Raw genomic sequence first — 21533 nt, 5'->3', positions numbered from 1 at the left:
AAGACCTGCCTTGCTCAGGGTCAGTGCTCAGAGCTCTGCGGCTCAACCCAGCCGCTGTCCTCGGCAGCCTGCATACCCCCAAATTTTGTGGGTCAGATGTTCTCCTACTAGATTGAACTACAGTTGTGTGAGTCTTCCATTGGCAAAGGGAAGCTGTCTCTTATCCTGGTTGTTGTCATTTTCTGCATTTCCCTTCCAGTAATTCTTTTTTAATTTTATTTATTTATTTGACGGACAGAGATCACAAGTAGGCAGAGAGGCAGGCAGAGAGAGAGGAGGAAGCAGGCTCCCCGCTGAGCAGAGAGCCCGATGCGGGGCTCGATCCCAGGTCCCTGAGATCATGGCCTGAGCCGAAGGCAGAGGCTTGTAACCCACTGAGCCACCCAGGCGCCACCCTTCCAGTAATTCTTTCCAGCTCTTCTATGGTGGTTAACAATTTGGTTTCTTAATTGTTTTAACCTCTGTAAGAGAAACACCTGAGTACCACCGTTTATAGAGCTAGATGTAACGTGAACAACCACTTCTAAATTCCCCGGCGGGGGCGGGGAGGGGGTTAGATGCTCAAATGCCAGGTTCTCTCGAAGGCACACGCAGAGATGGGGAGCCGTGTCTTACACCAGCTGGGAGTGGCTTGAAGCCACGTGTCGCCCTCTTCTATTAGGGACACAGTAAAATGATTCACGGCAAGGACAGTCCCCTCCCCACACCCCATCCACCTTTTCCAAGGTCTTGTTTGATCCTCTAACCAGTTATCAGGAGGCATAAGGGTCCCCTGTAGCACGCAGGTGCCTGACCCTCTCACCCCTGGCTGGGGGTTGGTCAGTGGAAAGGTGTGTGTGGCAACATTTGCCCCCCATGTTGGTGCTCAAGTCTGAGAAACTTCCCCAATTGACTTGGCTCATGGAAAAGTGGGGCTTCCCAGAGGGGTACGGCTAGGGTGGGGGTGGGGTTCACACCCACCCATGTTCCAGCTTGAGGACTGGGCGCACTGGCTCACTGGGTTGGGTCGTGAGGATGGCAGGAGAGCGCAGGCAATTTAGAAAAAAGCTCCAGATCTCTTATGGCAGAAAGGGAGCTTAGGATGGAAGGCGACTCAAGAGGAGGGCGACTGTAAATGCCGTCCTCGGACCTGGCCCATCCGACGCATCTGGGATCTTGTTAGAAACCCAGATTCCCAGGCCCCACTCCCGACGTCCTGAATGAAAGTATGGGGCGTGGCGAGACCTCTGGTGCCACCCAGGCACATCCAAGTTCAAGTGCGACCAGAGGCGCCCGCCCTTGATGGTGCACCAGCATTCCTGCTGGTCTGTGGGGAGGGGACCCGGGTGGCTGCCCCCCCTCAGCAGGTGTGGATTTGGGTGTGGGCAGGGCGGCAGGATCCGCATTTCCAAGTTCACTAAGTGTAGTGGTCCTCTGGGCTCTGATCCTTCGCCAAAGCTGCAGGCTTGGTTGCAGGTTGAGTCATGGGGCGGGGGGACCTGGACCCACCTCCAAGAGACAACCCTCCCCCACCCCCCCGCCCCTGGCTCCGAGTCTGCTCAGTCGGTCATGCAGCCTGAGCAGAGGTTTAAGGAGTGCTGGTCCCAACGACCCACCCAACGCCCCAGACAGCAGCTCCATCCACGCTTGCCTGAGAACACAGCAAGGGCACCGGTTGTGCAAGGCCCAAAGCCCGAAGCCCCGTGCCAAGAAAAGAAAGAGACTCCGGGCCCCCTGGCATCTGCTCGGCTATTCTGAGAGCACACAAGCTTTATTCAGCACTAATGGCAGTGTTTCATGAGAATGAGCAGCACGACAGCGGGAATGCTCTTGTCTGCACAAAGTCCGAGAGCAAAGATTACGGCAACAGAGCTTCGCCCCCACGGCCCTGCCCCCTCCCGTCCCAACAGGCCCCCAACTTGGCTCCCCAGGCTCCTGCGCAGTTGTGCCAGGCGGGGGTCAGGGGGGCTCACTGTGGTCTCTCTCCGCAGGCACCTGGATCCGCTGTCTCCCCCAACTCTAGGCTCCCCCAAGGGATCCCTCCAGACCTGCCTCCTCCTCCCCCAGGCCATGCAGAGGGCCAAGGATGCCATCCCCCACAGTGACCCCATGTCCCCGCTGGCTGGCTTCTCTTTTCCCTCCATGGAAGTTAACAGACTCAGGAACAAAAGGTGCTGTTTTTATAAAGCCCTCCGCACTCACAAAGCGTTAGCCCCCACCCCACCCCCAGCAAACAGGCAGGAAACGGAGTGTCCTTAGAGTGGGCCCCAGGAGCCACGGGGACCAGTGCACGAAGGGAAGGGCCGGGCCCAGAAGCGGCGCGTGGCCAAGTGCATTAAGTCCGATGTCATTTTGGTCCGATTTCAGGACATAGCAACCAACCTCACTGATACAGAGGACCCCGTCGGAGATGCCTATGTGACATGTGTGACGTGTGTATCTGTGTGTGTGTATGAGTGTGCGCACGCATGCGCTTGTTTCTGTGTGTATAACCTTTTTGTGTTGTAGCCTCAACCCTTGGTGACCTTCCTTCCAGTTCTCTGACCTGGGCAGGGCCACCCCGGGGAGGAAGCTCAGACCCCAGACGGACAGCAGAAGGGCCAACGTGGGGGGAGGAATGGGTGAGGGGCAGCCAGGCACCCTTGGGAGAGGGGAGGGACCCCACTGCACATCGGGGCCCCACCTGGGGCTCTTCAAAGGCAAGGGGTTAGGAAGGGCAGACGGAGAGGGGCTCACAGCAGAGGCCGGACTGTACAGATGGACGGATGGCAGGGGTGTGGGGCTGCGGGAGGCTCATGGTGGCAGCTGGAGACACAGATGGATGCCAGCGGGGAAGACAGCCCCGCACCCGGAGCCCCGCCTGCTCGGCAGCGCGCACCGCCCTGTCCGCAGAGCCCCGCTGGCGGTAGTTAAAGCCGCGACGGGACCGGGGGGCGCTCACACGGTGTACGTTTTGACGGATTTGTAGAGGGGCGGCAGCAGCCCGTGGTTCTCGCGGACAACTTCCAGGTACTCCGAGGGAGTCTCCAGCAAGAAGGGCCCGCAGCACATCTGGCAGCAGCAGCGGACCCCAGCGGGAGGCTCCGGGTTCTTGTCAGACATGGGGGAAAAGTCAAAATCAGCCACCTATGGTGAACAAAACCCCACGGGTCAATCACCCGCCTGCCAGTGCTCTGACCTGGGCCTTACGAGCTCAGCTGCCTGGAGGCTCGCGGTGCTGCCCTGTGCCCTTGGCTTCTCTGCTCCTGGCGCCTCCCTCCTCCAGTGCCCTCCCCGGGGCCCAGCTGCTGGCAAGGGCTGAGCACAGCGGTCAGTCAGATGGGAAGGGCCCAACTCAGCGTGGTCTATGAATGTCTCGGGCACATCATGCCCAGCCCTGGGACCTCGCTGTGACGTCCATGCCCCCTTCTCTGGTCAGGGCCCAGTGGTCCAGCCCCCCTCCCCCTCGTAAGCACCCACCTCTACCATGTCCTTCTGGTGAGCGGCATTCCGTAGGGTCATGTACATGATGAAGGCAAGCATCATGGTGATCAGCGTGGCGCACGGGAAGGCAAAGACGGCCGGCTGGATGCCTGGGAGTGCGACACGGTGAAGTCATGGGTCTGGGGAGTTGGCGGGGAAGGCCAGCTCTCAGACCGCAGTGGGGGACAGACCAGTCAAACCCCACCAGAGCTATTTTTAACTTAGGCATGTGGATCCCAACTAGGCCAATCCCCAATGGGCCAATCTAGGGAGTCTACAAAAACCAAGGAGGGGTGCGTTAGGGTTTAAAAATATGGCTACGTGTTACTGGATGGTCACTTTCAAGAGGGGCAGCTAAGTCCCCACCCCCTGAGAGTGGACCAGACTTAATGACTTGCCCTCATGAATAGCACAGGACGGGAGCCATGACCCGGCCATCCAAGAGTCACAGTCGCCTCGCCACCCTCACTCGGGCAACTCGCCTTGGAGACGGGAAGGCGTGTTGTGAGGACACACCGGAGCCTTGTGACCTGCTGTGGCTGTCTGCCCTCCGCCAGCTCTAGGCTTCACTCCTTGACCCCCTGAGTCAGGAAGGTGCCTGGGGAAACAGGGAGAGCCCAGGGTCTGCAGTAAGGCGGTCCTGGGTTCGAATCCCGGCTCTGACCAGACTCCCCGATGGCTAAGGCTGACCCACGAGGCTGCCTCAGGGCTGCCACGAGGGGAGGGGTGTGAGTGTGCCAGGGGCATGGCAGGTGATCGGCAAATGCTTGGTTGGTGTTTGGTTGGCCCTGCTGTGGATGCCGCAGTGTGCCAGGAGGCTCTGCTTCCCAGGAAAAGGCAGCGCAGGTGACCTGGAAAGCTGTCTCCCCTGCAGGATTTGGGGGGCTCTGGGGCACTCAGCGCCCAGGAGGGGCTGGGGAGGCAAGGCCCCAGACCCTCAGGGAGGTCCACAAGGCCAGCCGGGGCTCAGAATGGAGCACGGTGTCTGCCCGATGGCTCAGACAGGGACTGGGGAGACCGGAGGGGACAGTGGTGCACTTGTGGGTCCAATCCAGGCGACGAGGGCGTCTGGCGAGGTTGCCGTGTGCACCCTAAGGGCTGTGACCTGGCTGGGCCCCTGAAACACCATCCCTTAGGGTTCTGGGATCCCACTTTCTCCTCTATGGAAGGAAGTGCTTTTCTAGGGTCACAGAAGAGCTCCCACCCCTGGAAAAGAAGGGTAGAACTTCAGCCAACATCAGCTAATCCGGTGACTAGCCAGGGGCCGGGCCTGACGGAGACTCGGGGAAGGACATTCCGGGGGAGGTGGCCAGGGGTCCTGACAGATGACAGGGACCCCACTTCACCGCTGAGCGGCAGCCACTCCCTGGGGGCTGGTTTTAGTGGTGACAACAGTGCCAGGATCAGGGTGATGGCGGAGGAGGGAGGCTTGTGACCACGGGGGAGTGCTTCTGATGGGGACACCGGGGACCGTGATAGTGGCAGCAAGCAAGAGTTAAAGCTGTTGGCTGCTGGGCAACATGGGATCGAGGACCTGGGTGCAGATGGCCATGGCGGGGCTGGTGGGAGGAGTGGGGATGGTGGTGTCTCCCGGGTCTGGAAGGTGCCAGAAAGGCCATCGGGAGTGTGTGTGGTAATGGCAGCAGAGCTGTGTGGTCACGCTGGGTGTTGGTATGGGCCATGGGGCTGGTGTTGGTAGAACCAAGGGGTATTAGGCTGGCCGGTGACGGCACGGGTGGGCTGGGGGAGGTCTGGGCATAGAGTCAATGGTGTTTGGTTGGGCCAGTAGGTTTGGTGAGGATTCTCGCGTTGGGGGGCTGGCTCGCATGTTGGCGGTGGTGGCCGGGAAGGTCACTTACTGGAGGGCCACACCTGGATCCTGTGGTACTGGTGTGTCTTGCTGATGACGTTCTCAGCCCGGATGCTGAAGCAGTAGTCTCCGGGGTCCCTGAAGGTGTGGGTCAAGTTGTAGGCCGTGCTGGCCACCGACACAGGGTGGCATTCCCCTTCCTCCAGCGGCAGGCACTCAGGCTTGAGACGCCAGCACACAGTCAGAGGGGGGCTGCAGGGAAATGGGGGTGGGTTCTCAGCAATGGCTCAGCAAGCAATGTGAGCACAGACCAAGGCTGAGAAAGGCCAGACAGCCGTGAACTTCAGTGTCCTTTTCAGGACAAAACACCTAGCTGTCCTGGCCTCTGCTTCACCCCTTCCAGACCCAGAGAACACAATGGTAAATAAAAGACGCCCCCCCGCCCCCAGACCCCAAGGGAGTGCCAGGCTAGTAAGGCAAACAGAGATAGGCACAGAGTGCTGGACGAGGCAGGATGATTGCTCCAGGGACCCACAGGGTGTGCTGTGGAGGCACAGGGGACAGGTGGGCACATTCTGGATGGGGAAGTCAGGAAAGGCTTCCTGGAGGAGGTGGCATTTGAATAGGATCTGAAAGGGTCATCTAACTGCCAGGCTCAGGAGCTGGAAAGCATAGGTCCATCTCAGGAATGTGGAGCAGGCCACCCCAGGCCCAAGTAAAACACACCCCTGCCACCTCAGCCATTGGATCTGCCAAGCCCAAAGGGCTTCCCACCCCACTCTTCAAGTCCCAAGCACCTGCCCGCAAAGCTCCCCACAAGCTTTAGAAACCTCCCCCAGCCCCACGGCTCGTCTTTCTCTTTTCTTGGCTGCGTTGTTTGCTCCCCATCAAGCCTTGCTTCTCTCTCATGGCCCTGAGTTGAGAGTAGGGCTGGTGCCCCCAGCCAGAGTTCCTGGAGGGCTGAGCCCTGACCACTGACCTCTGAGGCTCCACCCACCCTCGTTCAAAGAACGCGCCCGACTTCTACATCCTCAGCTGAATGCTGTTCTTGCCAAGAGCTGGGCTGGTTCCCAGCCGAGGTGACTTTCTGGGGACTGGAGGCAGGCCTGAGCCACACGCAGAGAGGGCTTTTCACCTGGTTCCTCGCCTGATTTGCCTTGATACTGACACTGCAGACAGCTCCAAAGGGCCTGTGCCCTGACCCCTGGATCTCAAGTATGGAGCCACGCCCGCAACTCTCCCAGGGCTGCGGGCAAGATGGCAGAAGCTTCCACTGGCCCCCAAACTCGGGGCCCCCCCAGGGGATGGAGCTCTCAGTCTCATCCACGGAAGAGAGCGTAGGCAGGGCAACAAATCACCTTTGATCGTCTCTGGGGTTCACTCACCTCCCCAGGAAGTTCAAGGTCACTGTCATCTTTTGGAAGGTCTGGATGAGGGTGGGCCCCAAGACCTGGATGCCTCGAAGGGTTTCTGAAAGGCAGAGAGGGCGCCATTAGACCTGGTGGCCGAGGACAGTGGTCTCAGAGCTCCCAGGGCTGTGTGACCACCACCCTGTGAGGGTCTCTGCCGAGGTGAGGGTCGCAGGTCTGTCCAGGGCATGCCCGAGTCCCACTCCGCCGCCACCCCCCACGCCGTCCCCGATAGCAGCAGGTGCTGGAGCTGCTCAGAGTGAGGATGCTGGGGGAAGCTGGCGGGGCTCTGGTAACCAGGACGGAGGGCTAGCTCTGGATCACCCCCACCCGTGCGATGCGGGGAAAACAGCACCCCGTTCACACCCACTGCAGCACAGCTCAGAAAGCGGCCACAGCTGCCCAAGCACCCCTTCTTGCCAAAGTCAGGGAAAGGTGGGTTTGGGCATCTCCTCTCTTCAGGAGACCAAGGCTGTCGCAGCCCCAGCAGGACAGTCCCTAGCAGGACGCCAGTGTGGCCTGAGAACAAAGAGCCATGTGGACCCACTGGCTCACAGCACAGTGTCTGGCCACAGGCTCGGGCTCTGGGAGCAGGCGGGCCTGGGTTCAAATCCAGCTCTGCCCCTTGGTGGCCATGTGACCTCCTCCGTGGCCTCCAGTGCCCCCTCCGAAGTGGGGATAGTGGCCAACTGCTCAGAGGGCTGCCCGGGGAACACGAAGAGAGGACGGGCATCCAAGCTCAGCCCCGCCCTGTGCCCAGCTGGAGTCACTCTGAACTTCATGGGCTCCAATCCCAGAAAGAGTGCTGCCCAGGGCTCCCCAGGGGGCCAGACGCCCCGGAAACGCACCCTGCAGCTTCAGCGAGGCAGAGAAGTCGCCTGTCTTCTGCATGATGCCCTTCCTGGCATTCTGCGTTGCCTGTTCCCACTCAGCCACCACCTTGAGCTTCACAGTGAAGGTTCCGATGATGGAATAGTTGTAATAGACCATAGCGTCTTTAGTCACCATCTGGGTGCTGTAAGGTGACAGGAGGGAGATGACAGAAGTGACTCACATGGCCTCTTAGACTCAGGGGTGTCCGTGGAGTGACAGGCTCGGCTACTTGTAAGCAAACTGGACATCATCACAGCAGCACCCCCCAGAGCCAGCCAGGATGCAAGGTCAGCCATGCTTGGGTGAAGTGGCTGCTGGTCATCTTTGTGCTTTTAAGTGACAGGTGGGAGACCTCCCAGCAACAAGGGCCTGTCACCTGCTAGGAAGTGCTCTGCCCCGTTCCACCAGAAATCTAAAAGAGCCCCTGCATTAGAGACAAGGACAATCCTGGGAGGGAAAAAGATATACACTTTGGAGTTAGGACATACTTGGCTTTGAATCTCAGTTTTAGATTTCCTGTCTGTAAAACTCTCAGTCTTACTTTTCTCATCTGTAACACAAAATCATATCTCCATCATAGGTTACGATGTGACATGTAAAGTGTATAATATCATGCTTTTTCCTGCAATTACTTCAAAAGGAAATCTAATAATAAAGAAAATCTTTGTTGATTTCTCAATGCTCTTTATATATGAAGTTTAGCCCATTAAATATCTTCTAAATATTTTCTAAACCCAGTTTAACTTTTGCCTTGTGGTTTGATTTACTTCTTTCATACTCAGATTTTAAATCTAGTGAGCCAAATCTAGCATTTTCTTTTCCTTCCTCGTTTCTGCCTCTGTTTCTCTATTCTTAGAAATGCTTTCCCCACTGCCAAATTATCCAACTGCAGGGGATTGTTTACATTTCCATCTAGTCCTGGTTCCTTATATTTGATTTTTCAGTCTATCTGGAATTGCTTTTGTTAAGGATAAGATTGTTTTTCTTCTAAATAGTTAACCAACTGCCTGAGTGCCATTTATTAAATAATCTATCTTTACTCACTGGCTAGAAAATACCACTGTTACCATATAATAGATGTGTGTATAAACTCACCTTTCTGGTCTGTTCTGTTGAGCAGCCTTTGGTTGCTGCAAATTATTTGTGACTTTTTTTTAAATTTTACTTTTAAGTAACCTCTACACCTAATATGGAGCTCAAACTCACAACCCAGAGATCAAGAGTTGCAAGCTCTACTGATAGAGCCAGCCAGGTGCCCCTATTTGTAGCTTTGAAAATACATTTATGTATGCATTTCTACTTCTCCCCATCCTCCCTCATCAGCTTTCTGCTTTTCTTTTCTTTTCTTTTTTAAGATTTTATTTATTTTTTTGACAGAGAGAGATCACAAGTAGGCAGAGAGAGAGAGAGTGGGAAGCAGGCTTCCTGGTGAGCAGAGAACTCCAAGCGGGGCTTGATCCCAAGACCCTGAGACCATGACCTGAGCCAAAGGCAGGGGCTTAACCCACTGAGCCACCCAGGCGCCCTGATCATTCTGCTTTTCTGATCTTTTTTCCTTCTGACAATATTGAGGCATTCTCTCTTCATTTTTTTTTAAGGTTCTAGGTACAATCTGGAGTTTTATTTACATAAACCCTAACATTTTGGGCTAAGTTTATTCTTAGTTTTCCTGTTTTATAACTATTGTAAAAGTTCTTTTCCTATTGCCATCATATGGAAAGGCTATGAATCTTTGTTTTCTAACCAGCCATATCATGAAAATCTCTTTTTAGTTCTCAGATTTCTCAGTTGAGTCTCTGGTGTTTCCCAGATCATCTATGTGTGTGATGATTTTTATCTCCTCCCTTACAGCATTTGTATTTCTTTTTCTTGTCTTGTTTCATTGGCTAGTCAAAGAATGTCCCATTATAGTAAAAATAGTGAATAAAGTATTTAATGTGAAAAGAAATGCTCCTAGTTAGTATAGAGCCTGTCCCCTGGTTTGTGACAGATGTTCCAGATGTTCTTTAGGTTATGAAACCACATGTATGTTTATAATGACATATATTTTTATACATGTCTATATGTATATATACACTCATGCATACGTATATGGGTGTATATATGTGCATACTTAAACACCAAATTTAGATGAACTGTAGAATCTTTGTCACATTCCACAATTATACTAAATGGAGTATTTATTGGACTTTCATCAAGCTTATGGGATAACTAGAGGGAAATGGACATCTTTGCAAGATTAAGTTTCCATCCTGGACATGGTGTACATAACACATCTACTCAAATTGTTAAGATCTCTTAGTCAGGGTGCCTGCATGGTTCAGTCAGTTAAGTGTCTGCCTTCAGCTCAGGTCATGAGCTCAAGGTCCTGGGACTGACCACGTGTTACATCCAGCTCTCTGCTCAACAGAGTCTGCTTCTCCCTCTTACTCTCACTCTGGGGTCTGCCCCCCAAATAAATAAATAAAATCTTTAAAAAATCTTGGATACATCTTAGTAGCTCCAGTTTTCTTCACACAGGGTCTTGTCCATTTCCAGTAAGTGTGATCCTATGTTTATGTACTATTTTTGCTATAATTAGGAGTCCCCGCTTTGTTTTCTAAGTTATTACTGTACGTAAGAAAGCATGTTGAGCCTGTCAAGTCCCATGGGGGTGCGGAGTGATGCACGAGGATTACTAAGCCTTCCATGAACTTGAAAGATTGGTCTGTGTTTCTCTGCAAACCTGAGAAGTGTCTTAAGGAAGCCAACGGAAATTGGCTGGAGGAAGTTGGCTTCCACCAATGGAAGGTGGAAACATATGGGATATAGTAGGAAGGACCATCAGCCAGGGACTCGAGGGGACCGAAATGGACTGAGGGGTCTCAGCAGAGCACTACCCTCAGAGGAGATCAGAGTGTCTGTGGGCTGCCTGGGCTCTGTCCCTGAGACCCACTCCCTGACCTGCCTCTTCCAGCCAGACTTGTACGGAGAGGAGAAGTCAGGAGAAACGAAGCCAGAACACCAGAGTTCTGCCACATGTGTATAATTGCAGGTTCCATCAGCCAAATAGGTCCTTCCAGAGTCAAATGGAGAAAAAGCCTACTTTGATCTTTCTTAAAGGGATGTTTGGAGCACCAGTGACCTCCCCTACCAGGTTATAGGCACCTGGGAGGCAGGTCTTGTGACCGGCTCATGCTGGTCCCTACCCCATGCTTGACACAGAGCAGGTGTGGAAGGAATGTCTGGAGTGAGAAGGAGTGAAGAGGTAAGGGTGGGAAAGTACAGAGCACTTCACGTGGGACTGTGGGGCCACCAACCGCAGGCCAAGGCTTTGGGGCATCAGTGGGGAAGCACATACCCGTCTCCGAAGTCCCAGTTGTAGAGAAATGAGGCCGTCTTGAAGAAGTTGCTCGGGTCATGGAGAAGGAAGGAAACTTTAAGGACTGTCTTGGTGAGGTAAGAGCTGGGCCAGGGCAGGGAGGTGTTCTGGGTGACAACGAGGTTCCCCACAAGGAGCTCTGGGAGAGAGATCATAAGCAGGTGAGTCCCCCAAGGGGGCGGGAAGGCAGGGCCAAGGGATGACCTCACAGGCCAGCTGGCAGGACAGCCTGTCCCCACTGGGACCTTCTGGCTGTCAGAGCTGAGTGGAGGCAGGAGGGGACCCTGCAGGTCACTGAACACAGAGATGCACAGCCCCCGCATCTTTACCCTGCTGCTTGGGACCCTGGGACACTGGTTAAGACTCACAGCACACGCCACACGCACTGCCTTGCTCCTACGCCACTTTCACCAGGATCCCGAACTTTCTGGCATAAAAGATGCCCAGGACCAGGAGAAAACGCATAGGCTTTGAAAGAAATTCTCAAGAGAGATTTCAGATTATTAGATGCATCTAGAAAAAAATTAGCACTTCTTCTGATCACACCCAATGTGCTGAACTGGGTAAGGATCACAGTTCTGTGTCTCCTTTTCTACCAAAAAAAAAAAAAAAAAGAAAATTAAGAGCTGATTTTTTTTCACCCCAAATGCAGAAAGTACGGTGTGCTCAATAATGCTCATTTGGGAAAATGCTGAAATGTAGGATGAAAAGAAACCGCCAGTCATTCAAACACAACTTTTGTTGATGTTTGAAGAACTGCAAAACATTTGTGTGTACATATTTAATAAAGATGCACATTACATATACATATATATGTTAAACACAGTTAAGCAAATTGGTTATAGAAGTTTGTGTTTTGCTTTTTAAAATTTTATAAGCAGGAACATTCCCTCGGGACATTACAAAGTCTTTGTAAATGTCATTGTTATTCATCATACAAATTATATCCACATACTTAACCAGTCCCTTTATGGTTGCAAACTTAGCTCGGCTAATATTTTCTTCTGTTGTTACAAACACCACTTCAATGAACATATTTGCGCATAAAACATTACCCAAATGGAAATGTACTTCCTGAAGACAAATTCTTTGACAGATTGTAAACTCGGAGAGAGGGGGGGGACTTCCTGGAAGGAGAGAGGAGTGTTAGGGCGGGAGGCTGGAGGGGCGAGAATGAACAGACCAGAGACTGAAATAGTGCATAACCATTGAAATGTATGGATCAGCTGCCAGCCCCAGTAGCAACACGTGCTTTAAGCGTCCATTCCAACACAGATAATGGAGAAGGGACCATGAGTCCGATTCCTGTTCATACCATCGCTAACCAGACTGGATGGTTTTTTCTTTTTTTTTTTTTTAATATTTTATTTATTTATTTGACAGAGATCACAAGTAGACAGAGAGGCAGGCAGAGAGAGAGAGAGAGAGAGACGGGGAAGCAGGCTCCCTGCTGAGCAGAGAGCCCGATGCGGGACTCGATCCCAGGACCCTGAGATCATGACTTGAGCCAAAGGCAGCAGCTTAACCCACTGAGCCACCCAGGCGCCCCATGGATGGTTTTTTTCTGCAGCAGGAGTTTGAAGGCCAATTAGCAAACCAGAAAGTTCCTCACCTGTGATGGGGAGGACAAGGAGGCTCCTGGCCACAGGCGGGCATGTCCAGCAGTTGGCAGCGGTGACCCAGACGGAGACCGGGAAGTCCCCGGGCACGGTCCCCACAGCACGGATGGTGGAGCTGAAAGCCTCATCGGTCTTCCCTGTGAGCAGCAGTGGGGTATGGATCCAGTGGAAGTGGTAGAGGCGGGTGTTGGTGGGCAGGACCAGGCTGCCATTGTCGCTGGCCACCAGGCTAGCTGTGATCGTCACCTCTGCCCCCGTGGTGGCAGGGCCATCGGTGGTGAGGTGCAGCTCATACAGCCCTAGAAGTCCAGAGACAAAGACTGTGTTTCAGGACAGGTGTGGCAAGGAACCCACCGTCACCCTCTGGGCTGGCTTCTCTTATTTATTTTTTTATTTTTTAAGATTTTATTTATTTATTTGACAGACAGAGATCACAAGTAGGCAGAGAGTGAGAGGGGGAAGCAGGCTCACCGCTGAGCAGGGAGCCCGATGTGGGACTCCATCCCAGGACCCTGGGATCATGACCTGAGCCGAAGGCAGAGGCTTTAACCCACTGAGCCCCTCTCTTATTGTTTTATAAGTGGAGAAATTGAGGCTCAGCCCGCACAAGTGACTTGCCTAAGGGTCATGTGGCTAGTTCAGTGTTAGCTGGGATTCCAACCCCGGGCCCAGGTGAGTCTAGAGTCCAGAGATTTTCTTTTTAAGCCAGCCAAGCAGGGCCCTCCAGAGCCCAGGCCTGACCTGGCCAGACTTATTTCTTAGCTATGAAAATGACTGCCAGTGTATGTCATAGGAGGGACCCCCTTGGGTGCTGCCAAAAAAAAAAAAAAAAAAAAAGCCCTCTATTACCCACTCCTTTGGACTAGTATTTCCATATCAAACAAAATTTCCGATCTGAAATCGCAAAGTCTGGAGCCTCTTAGAGGCCAAAAGCCTAGACAGTGATAGAGCAACCCTGGGACAAAGTCTACTGTGATTCAAGCCAACCCTTCTTCTTCTTCTTCTTTTTTAAAAGATTTTATTTATTTATTTGACAGACAGATCACAAGTAGGCAGACAGGCAGGCAGAGAGAGAGAGGGAAGCAGGCTCCCCGCTGAGCAGAGAGCCCGATGAGGGGCTCCATCTCAGAGATCCCAGGACCCTGAGATCATGACCCTGAATGGAAGGCAGAGGTTTAACCCACTGAGCCACCCAGGCTCCCCAACCAAGCCTTCTTCTGAATGTAAAGGAAAACATTCTAGATCTTCACAGCAGCCACTGGCCATGCGAGGCTGCGTAGGTTTCAGTTACAAAGAAACAAAATTTAGAACCCACTTTCTTAGCCACAGTAGCTGCATTTTTTTTTTTTAAGATTTTATTTGTTTGAGAGAGAGAGAGAGTGCGCTGGCTAGAGCATGGGCGGGCAGGGGCACAGGGAGAGGGGGAACCTGACTTCCCACAAAGCAGGGAGCCCAACTCCATCCCAGGACCGGGGATCATGACCTGAACTGAAGGCAGACACTTAACAGACTGAGCCACCCAGGTCACCACTGTCCCCGCCCCCCCCACCGCCAGTCCCCTCTATAGCTGTATTTCAAGTACTCAATAGTAAAGATACGGAATATCTTCATTGTCAGTGGACCCCAATGCTCACTGCTCTTAAATGACCTCTGGGTTTCCCGCTGGGGCCAACGCTGCACCTGCAGCTGCTCCACTCCTCAGGGAACTTGAACTAAAACATGAGGGATGCGGCTCTTACTGGGAACCTGGGAATCAGGTCTTGAGGGATCCTAACAGAGAACAGGGCCTTGAGCATATGGGCTGGAGGTCGGGTCATGGCCCTTTATGAATACCAACCCCTCCCAACTGACTACCGCATGGAAAGTAAAACTAATTGTAACCCGAAAATAGAAAATTAAAACTTAAACAATTCTATTAAAAATAATCAGTAACAACCCAGTTACTGGGTTGTGTGCACAGTTACTGTATGTGCACATTTCTTTCTTGAAAAAAAAATCGTGCTCATAATTTGGAATTCTGTATTCTATCATTGTTGTTTTCAATTCCATATCGCGGGTCTTTTCCTAAGTCATTATTCTTCAACTGCTTCACTTTGTGTATAACATTTTATTATCTAAACAAAGTAAGATTTATAAAATAAGCTTTCTTTCATCCATGAAAGTAATACATACATCTGTGTAAAGAATATTAGAAGGGGCGCCCAGGTGGCTCAGTGGGTTAAGCCACTGCCTTCAGCTTGGGTCATGATCTCAGTGTCCTGGGATCAAGCCCCAGGCTCTTTGCTCAGCAGGGAGCCTGATTCTCTCTCTGCCTGCCTTTCTGCCTACTTGTGATCTTTCTCTGTCAAATAAATAAATAAAGTCTTTTAAAAAAAAGAATATTAGAAATGTCCCATTATCCTACTTCCACAAAACAGGTGCAACCATACTCCTGTCCTCATATCTCTTTTTCATGCATAGAAGTTTTCAATGTGACATAATCCCACTCTGCACACAGTTTTGAATTACTTTATTTTCATAGGACAACACATCTAAAGCATGTCCGAGGTCACACTAATGTGAATTTCACTCTGGGTATGATAAGCCCTCGAGCAGGAATATCTTTTTTTTTCCTCTCATTTTTTTAAAAGATTTTGGTTTTCAGCCATCTCTACATCCAACACAGGCTCAAACTCACTACCCTGACATCAAGAGTCGTATGCTGTACTGACTGAGCCAGCCAGGCACCACAAGCAGGTAGATTTTTTTTTTTTTAAAGATTGTATTTATTTATTTGACAGATAGATCACAAGTAGGCAGAGAGGCAGGCAGAGAGAGGAAAGGAAGCAGGCTCCCTGCTGAGCAGAGAGCCCGATACGGGGCTCGATCCCAGGACCCTGGGACCATGACCTGAGCCGAAAGCAGAGGCTTTAACCCACTGAGCCACCCAGGTGCCCCCCACGCAGGTAGATCTTGATTCCCAGAACCCCCTCACTCTTGCCAGTCACACTCGTGTACATCTTGGTGACGATTTGGTTATAATTTGTAAATTTCCTCTTCAGGTGAGGTTTCTGAAGGGCGGCAGGTTCGAGAGTGTCCAGCCTGTACGAACATACACCTCACCAGAAGAGGGGACACAGATAGAAGGCTGGGGGGGCCCCAAGCCCCTCTCCGCTCATTTCCGTTACTCCCACCCACCTTCCTGGCCACTCGCACCTGCTCTCCTAGTTTCGGATGCCTCCTAAATGCTGGCGGAACCAAGTAACCTAGACCTACTTTCATTTTTTTTTTTAAGATTTTATTTATTTATTTGACAGAGAGATCACAAGTAGGCAGAGAGGCAGGCAGAGAGAGAGAGAGGTGGGGGGGAAGCAGGTTCCCTGCTGAGCAGAGAGCCTGATTCGTGGTTCGATCCCAGGACCCTTGGATCATGACCTGAGCTAAAGGCAGAGGCTTAACCCACTGAGCCACCCAGGCACCCCCTAGACCTACTTTCTGGGCTCCAGATCTGCACTGAGCAAAACAGGAGCTGCTAACCACATGTAATTACGCTTAAATTGATCAAAGTTAATTACTTAAATTGAACCAACAGTGGAAATTCAGTTCTTCAATTGCACTAGCCACAATTTCAAGTGCTTCAGAGCCAGATAGGGTTAGTAACTACCCTTCAGGGCAGACGTAGACTTTTTCCTTCATCACCCCATGTTCTGCTGGACAGTGCTGGTCTAGGGCTCTCCCCTCCCCACACCTACCATTTTCAGCCCTGGCTCTCCACTGGGGCCAGAGCAACAGCTGTCCCATGAATCAATCAATCCCAGGTCCTTTGCCACTACTCCTCCCATCTGAGCATGTTTTTTTCCTCTCCATCATGACTAGCCAGCATTCAGCCATAGTTACTGCTTCATCCTTGGCCCTGGCGCTCGGCCTCCAGTCCTTCCTTCTCTCAGCACCATTCCCCCCCCCAACCCCCACCAGCAAGGAGCTCCCTCCACACCTAATGTGTTCATGGACCGGCCTCAGTGTGGAGTCCAAACTCACATTCCGGCACATCCATGCTGGGGCTGGCCACTTTAACTCTTGCAGCTCTCCCAACTTGTTCGGTCCTTCCTAACCTCAGGACCTTTGTACATGCTGTCCCCACTGCCCCTCTCTACCTACATGTCGATGGATATAACCTCTTCCAGGAAAGCTTCCCTGAACCCCTTTCCTTCTCAGTGCTCTCCAAGCAGCCTGGGCACACAGTGGTCCCAACCTCACATGGGCATGAAGGTTTCTTTGTCTCCCTTGCCACCCTGCAAGCTCCTGGAGGGCAGGGGTCACTGTCATTTCCCCATGCGCCCAGCAAAGTGCTTGACACATAGCACGCATTTAATACTTCTATTGCCCAAGGCTCCTGGAGAGGAGTGTGGCAGAGGGACCAGCCCACCTAGCACTGCCTCAAGAGACTGTTCAGTCAGGTGGTACTGACTGAGCCCCTTGTCCCCCACCCCACAAGTGTTGGGGGAACCCAGAAGTGTAGGACATGCTTCTTGCCCTCAGGGAGCTTACTAGAGACTTGGTAGACTCAGCAAAGCTGGGACAGCAAAGCTGCATCCCCTTCACCCTTAGGCAGTGTTGTCTGTCCCTACTGGGGACTCCTGCTCTAGCCTTTCCCTTTGTCACACATTGCCTGTTCTGAATCCCCTGCCCCAGAGCCGTATGTTGGATTGTGAAGTCGTCTGGACTGGCACTGACAAAGGGACCTGTAGTATCTTAATCCCCAAGAGAGAATTCCAGATGCTATGGCAGAAAGACATTGAATCCCCTGAGGGCCCCATGTGACAGCCTGGAGTCACCAAGGAAATCTGTACCCAACCCCCCTCCCCTGGGCTGAGTTCTCCACTCCCTCCCTTTGGCTGTGAGGCAGCACTTGGCCAGGCTTCCCAGAAAGAGGGGCCATTCCCTCCCATTTCCCTGTTGCTCCCTCCAGTCCCCCCAGGCGAGGAGCGTGGGCCAGAGCGAGGCTGGCAGGTGGCAGGGACATTCGGCTGCATGCTAATGGCCATCCAGCATCTGCAGCGGACTGGAGACAGGCGCGTGTCAGCGCTACGCAGATCCGTTGCCAGGGGGATGGACTGGCTGGGAGGAGGGGTGGGGGGGAGGGGCTGTGGCTAGAGTTCCCTTGCTGCAGAGGCTGGCCCAGCTCCTAGGAGCCCCCACACCTGTCCAGACATTGGGAGGCTCAAGGGCACTTTTTTCCAAGCTTTTAGTTTTCAAGCATATGTTTCACAGCCCCTGGTTAATGCCACTCCTTTCTTCCTTGGGGCTCTAAGAAGTGCCCACGGCATCCAAGCTGAAATGGACCATGAAGGCTTTGCCACTTGTGGCTAAAGGAACCAAGCCCAGATCCTGTTGCCCTACCCATCCAAACCTATCTTTCCAGGTTTGGGAGCCCAGGTGACATGGCCTTGGAGTACAGAGCAGCAGCTAAGGGAGGGGTGTACGGGGCTCCATGGGGGCACTGAGTGACCCAGAGCTGAAAGGGCCAAAGCAAAAGGCGAAGTGGCAACTGCCACGAAGCCTGACCCACAGGAGCCACACTCACTCACTAACAGGTGCTGTAGGCTTCCGTTGGAGCACACCTTCCCACACATGTGGGACCCTGAACATTCTAGAAAATGGTCACATCAGCTCTTTCACACTGCACATGTGCATAGCCCCAAACACCTCCCAAGGGACCTTGGAAGTCTGAACAACATAATCTGGAATTATTGAATGGTCCAGTCCTTGGACTCTGACTTTGACTTCTAGTGTGGGAAGTGTCCAGTGCAGGCTGACCCAGACCCCAGGAAGACTGGAAAGGGCTTCCAAGTCTCTGTTTTGAACCTGTGTGTGAGGGAGAAGGTACGCTCCCCAGCCTCGTTCCCGGCTTATTTTCATCATATCATGAATAGGCCAGGCTGGGAACTACACATGACTTCCAAAGAATTAATGTACTTTTTTTTTCTTCTGGTTTGCAGTTCAGGCCACGGTGATCATTTATTCCCAGATACATGTAAACCCAATGGGCAAGAGACCCCCATCTCTACATGAAAATTCCAGGAGGGAAGCAGGTAATCCTGACCAAGCACAATTCCCACAAAATTCTCCTAATTCGTCCCTAAAATGCAGGTTTTTATTTTTACCTTTTCCATTGTCTTACACGATTTGGCATTAGATCGCTGCCTCTTTCTACCATTCTTGGGGGGGGGGGGCTGGGGAAGGGACATAATGGAAAATGTTGTCAATTTAACCCGCGCACGTCACCAGAGCTGCCCACCTCCCACCTGTCCCCCAACTACTCTCCAATCCGGATCCTTTTGTTGTCGCCAAAATGTGGCCGAAGGGTCGGTGCTGGCCTTTCCGCGGTGGGGAAGCAGAGCGCATAGAAGCGCGGCCCGGTGGAGCGGGGGGGGGGGGGGGGTCACCCAGCAGAACCTGTCAGCTCGGGGTCCATTTTGGAAACCATTCCAAAGACGAAATGGCAGCCTCCCTGAAGCCAACACAGGATGGAAAACCTCTCCAGATAAGATGACATTTAAAGGCAAAGACGCTGCTCGGCGGACAACCTGTCCACGTTCCCTGGGGGGCTGTGGCGTGATGACGGGTCCCGCACATCCCCGGTCTCCCCGCATCGTCCTCCCAGCCCCACCTCCCAGCGGCTGCGAGCCCCCCCCCCCCCGGGACCCGCATGGGTGCACCGGCCACCGCGCGCGGTTCCCAGCACAGGGCCGATCTGGAGGTGGCAGCAGGAACCAAGGAGCGCGGGAGACCCCTCGAGTGCGGGGCCGACTTCTGGGGAGAAGGATGGAGGGAGAGAAGAGAGGGCTTCGAGGGGCAGGCTGGCCACGCTCCCCTCGGCTGCGCGCTGCAGAGGCTGCCCGGGAGGAGGGAGATGCGCTCCGGGCGCACGGCTGGACCGCCCCGAGGCCCCGGGCGCGCTGCGACTGCCGCGGGGCGGCCGGCCGGCCCGCGCAGCGCCTTACCTGCGGCCACCCTAGCCGGGGCCAAGGGCAGGAGGCAGGCGAGCCAAAGGACGCGGCTGAGGATCGGCCAGAAGGCCGGGGCCATGGCTGCGCCGGCAGCGGCAGGAGCGCGGAGGGGACGCGGCTGACTCGGAGGCTGCGACCGCTCCTCCGGGCGCGCGGCGCGGGCTATGCGGGGAGGTGCGGGAGCGGCGCTCGCTCGTCCTCGCCTCGCGACGCTGTGTCGCTGCGCGCCGCCGCCGCCCACAGCCCGCCGCGCCGACCCCGGCCCGCGTCAGCCGCGCCACGCCGCGCCCCCTCCCCGCGCCCCTCCCTCCCCTCGCCGTGCCCCTCCTTTCCCCACGAACCCCCGCCTTCCCGAGCGCGCGCCGCCTCCCGCGCCCCCTCCCCTCCTCTCTTCTCTCCTCCCTTTGCCCCTCTTCTCCCCACCATCCTCCCCTCCCCGGGTCTGCGCTCCTCCAGTCTGCGCCGCCTCCCCGCGTCCGCGCCCGCAGCCTCTGACTCAGCGTCCCCAGAGGCGCGCGCCCCGCTGCAAAGCCGTGCGCAGGCCCCTTTGGGTTCTTCTCCAGTTGCCATATCTCCTCTTGACGCACACGATTTGGAGAGCGACTCATTCCCGCGGAGCCCCCACTGCGTGCGAGGCGCTGGGCAGAGGGACTGCAAGCACCCCATATCCCTCCTGGGGAGGGAGTCAAGCACCTCCGCCGAGTCTCAGGGCATTCCTCAGTTTACCCTCTCTGTCCCTGCTGTCAAACTGCTCGTGCCCACAGCTGCGGCTTGGGTGTCACTGAGGGCCTTGTGAGACTAAGACAGCCGCAGTGAGGGGAGACCAGGCCCGTCTTTGGCCTGTGCTGGCGCTTCCACCCGCCATAGTAGAGTGAAGCAGGTCTTTCCTTCTAGAAGGTGGCTGTCCTGTCTTGTCTTCCAAGACTGGAAGCTGGCGGCTTGGATCCTTGTCGCACCTCTGCCTTTGCTTAAGCCTGTACTTGGGTAAGGGAGGGAGGTTGGACGAACCTTGCCTGGTGGGCTCGGATGGACCACGACTTGAATCGCAGCATGGGAGTGAAGACACCTGCGGGTATGGCCTCTGTCTCTGGGACAGCGGTGGCCTCCACAGAGGATGGGCTCACTGGCCACATTGCCATGGCACCCTAAGGGAGGGGGAACAGATCTGAGCGAGCCCCCCCCCCCCCAAGGAGAGTTGAAAGTGCTAGACAGGCGTCATCCCCCTACCCGCCTCAGTAGCAGCAGTCAACATCGTGGGGACAATACCAGGCCTAGGAAGCAGGAGACTTTGGATTCCTTCTGAGAGTTATGTGACCTTGGGGAAGTCACTTTCCTCTGAGTCCCTCATTTTCCTTTCCTTTAAAATGTTAATAGTTCCTACTCTATGAGGAGGATCGAATGAGTTAACTCGTACAAGAGTGCTTAGGACAAATGAGTTAACATGTACAACAGTGCTTGGGACAGTGCATGTGATCAGTATTTGCTGTCGTCGTTGGAATTGCTTACAGACCTGGGAGAGTGTCGCTAGTACATCAGGAACTGAGGAGAAAATTGTGGTGTGGGAAAAAATGTTAAGGTTATAAACCGAGTTTCAAATATTTAACTATTTAACATTATTTTTTTTATTTTTTAAAATATTTTATTTATTTGACAGAGATCACAAGTGGACAGAGAGGCAGGCAGAGAGAGAGGAGAAAGCAGGCTTCGCGCGGAGCAGAGAGCCCGATGTGGGGCTCCATCCCAGGACCCTAGGATCATGACCTGAGCCAAAGGCAGAGGATTTAACCCACTGAGCCACCCAGGTGCCCCACTATTTAACATTATTCAAAGGTCTGGTTATTAGTGGCTTTTAAAACAAACTAAATGCGGGGGCACTGGCTAGCTCAGTGAGTACAGCATGTGACTTGGCCTCAGGGCCATTAAGTTTGAGCCCCATGTTGGGCATAGAAATCACTTAAAAATAAAATCTTTAAAAACAATTTTTTTAGGGGCACCTGGGTGGCTCAGCGGGTTAAACATCTGCCTTTGGCT

The 21533-nt window shown here is 53.6% G+C and overlaps 1 protein-coding gene across 2 annotated transcripts; it reads right to left on the bottom strand.

Annotated features, from left to right (window-relative positions):
- Positions 1-1719: 1719 nt before the first annotated feature.
- TMEM130 (transmembrane protein 130) lies at positions 1720-19752 on the bottom strand. Of its 2 annotated transcripts, none has more exons than XM_004774954.2 (8): positions 19497-19752; positions 12507-12812; positions 10874-11033; positions 7509-7675; positions 6637-6721; positions 5301-5503; positions 3439-3551; positions 1720-3105 (listed from the first exon to the last, which is right to left on the bottom strand). In XM_004774954.2, exons 1-8 carry the CDS (start codon positions 19579-19581, stop codon positions 2917-2919), a joined length of 1308 nt encoding a protein of 435 aa, XP_004775011.1. In that variant the 5' UTR covers positions 19582-19752; the 3' UTR covers positions 1720-2916. The 2 variants fall into 2 exon arrangements, with proteins under 2 accessions (XP_004775011.1, XP_004775012.1); XM_004774955.2 differs by having other exon boundaries at positions 1720-3069.
- Positions 19753-21533: the final 1781 nt, after the last annotated feature.

The sequence above is a fragment of the Mustela putorius genome, unplaced genomic scaffold, assembly GCF_011764305.1.
Source record: "Mustela putorius furo isolate JIRA1106 unplaced genomic scaffold, ASM1176430v1.1 tig00000139_pilon_pilon_pilon, whole genome shotgun sequence".
In the NCBI taxonomy this organism is placed as follows: domain Eukaryota; kingdom Metazoa; phylum Chordata; class Mammalia; order Carnivora; family Mustelidae; genus Mustela; species Mustela putorius.
The sequence above is the reverse complement of the archived record's forward strand: the minus strand, read 5'-3'. Positions and strand labels throughout refer to the sequence as shown.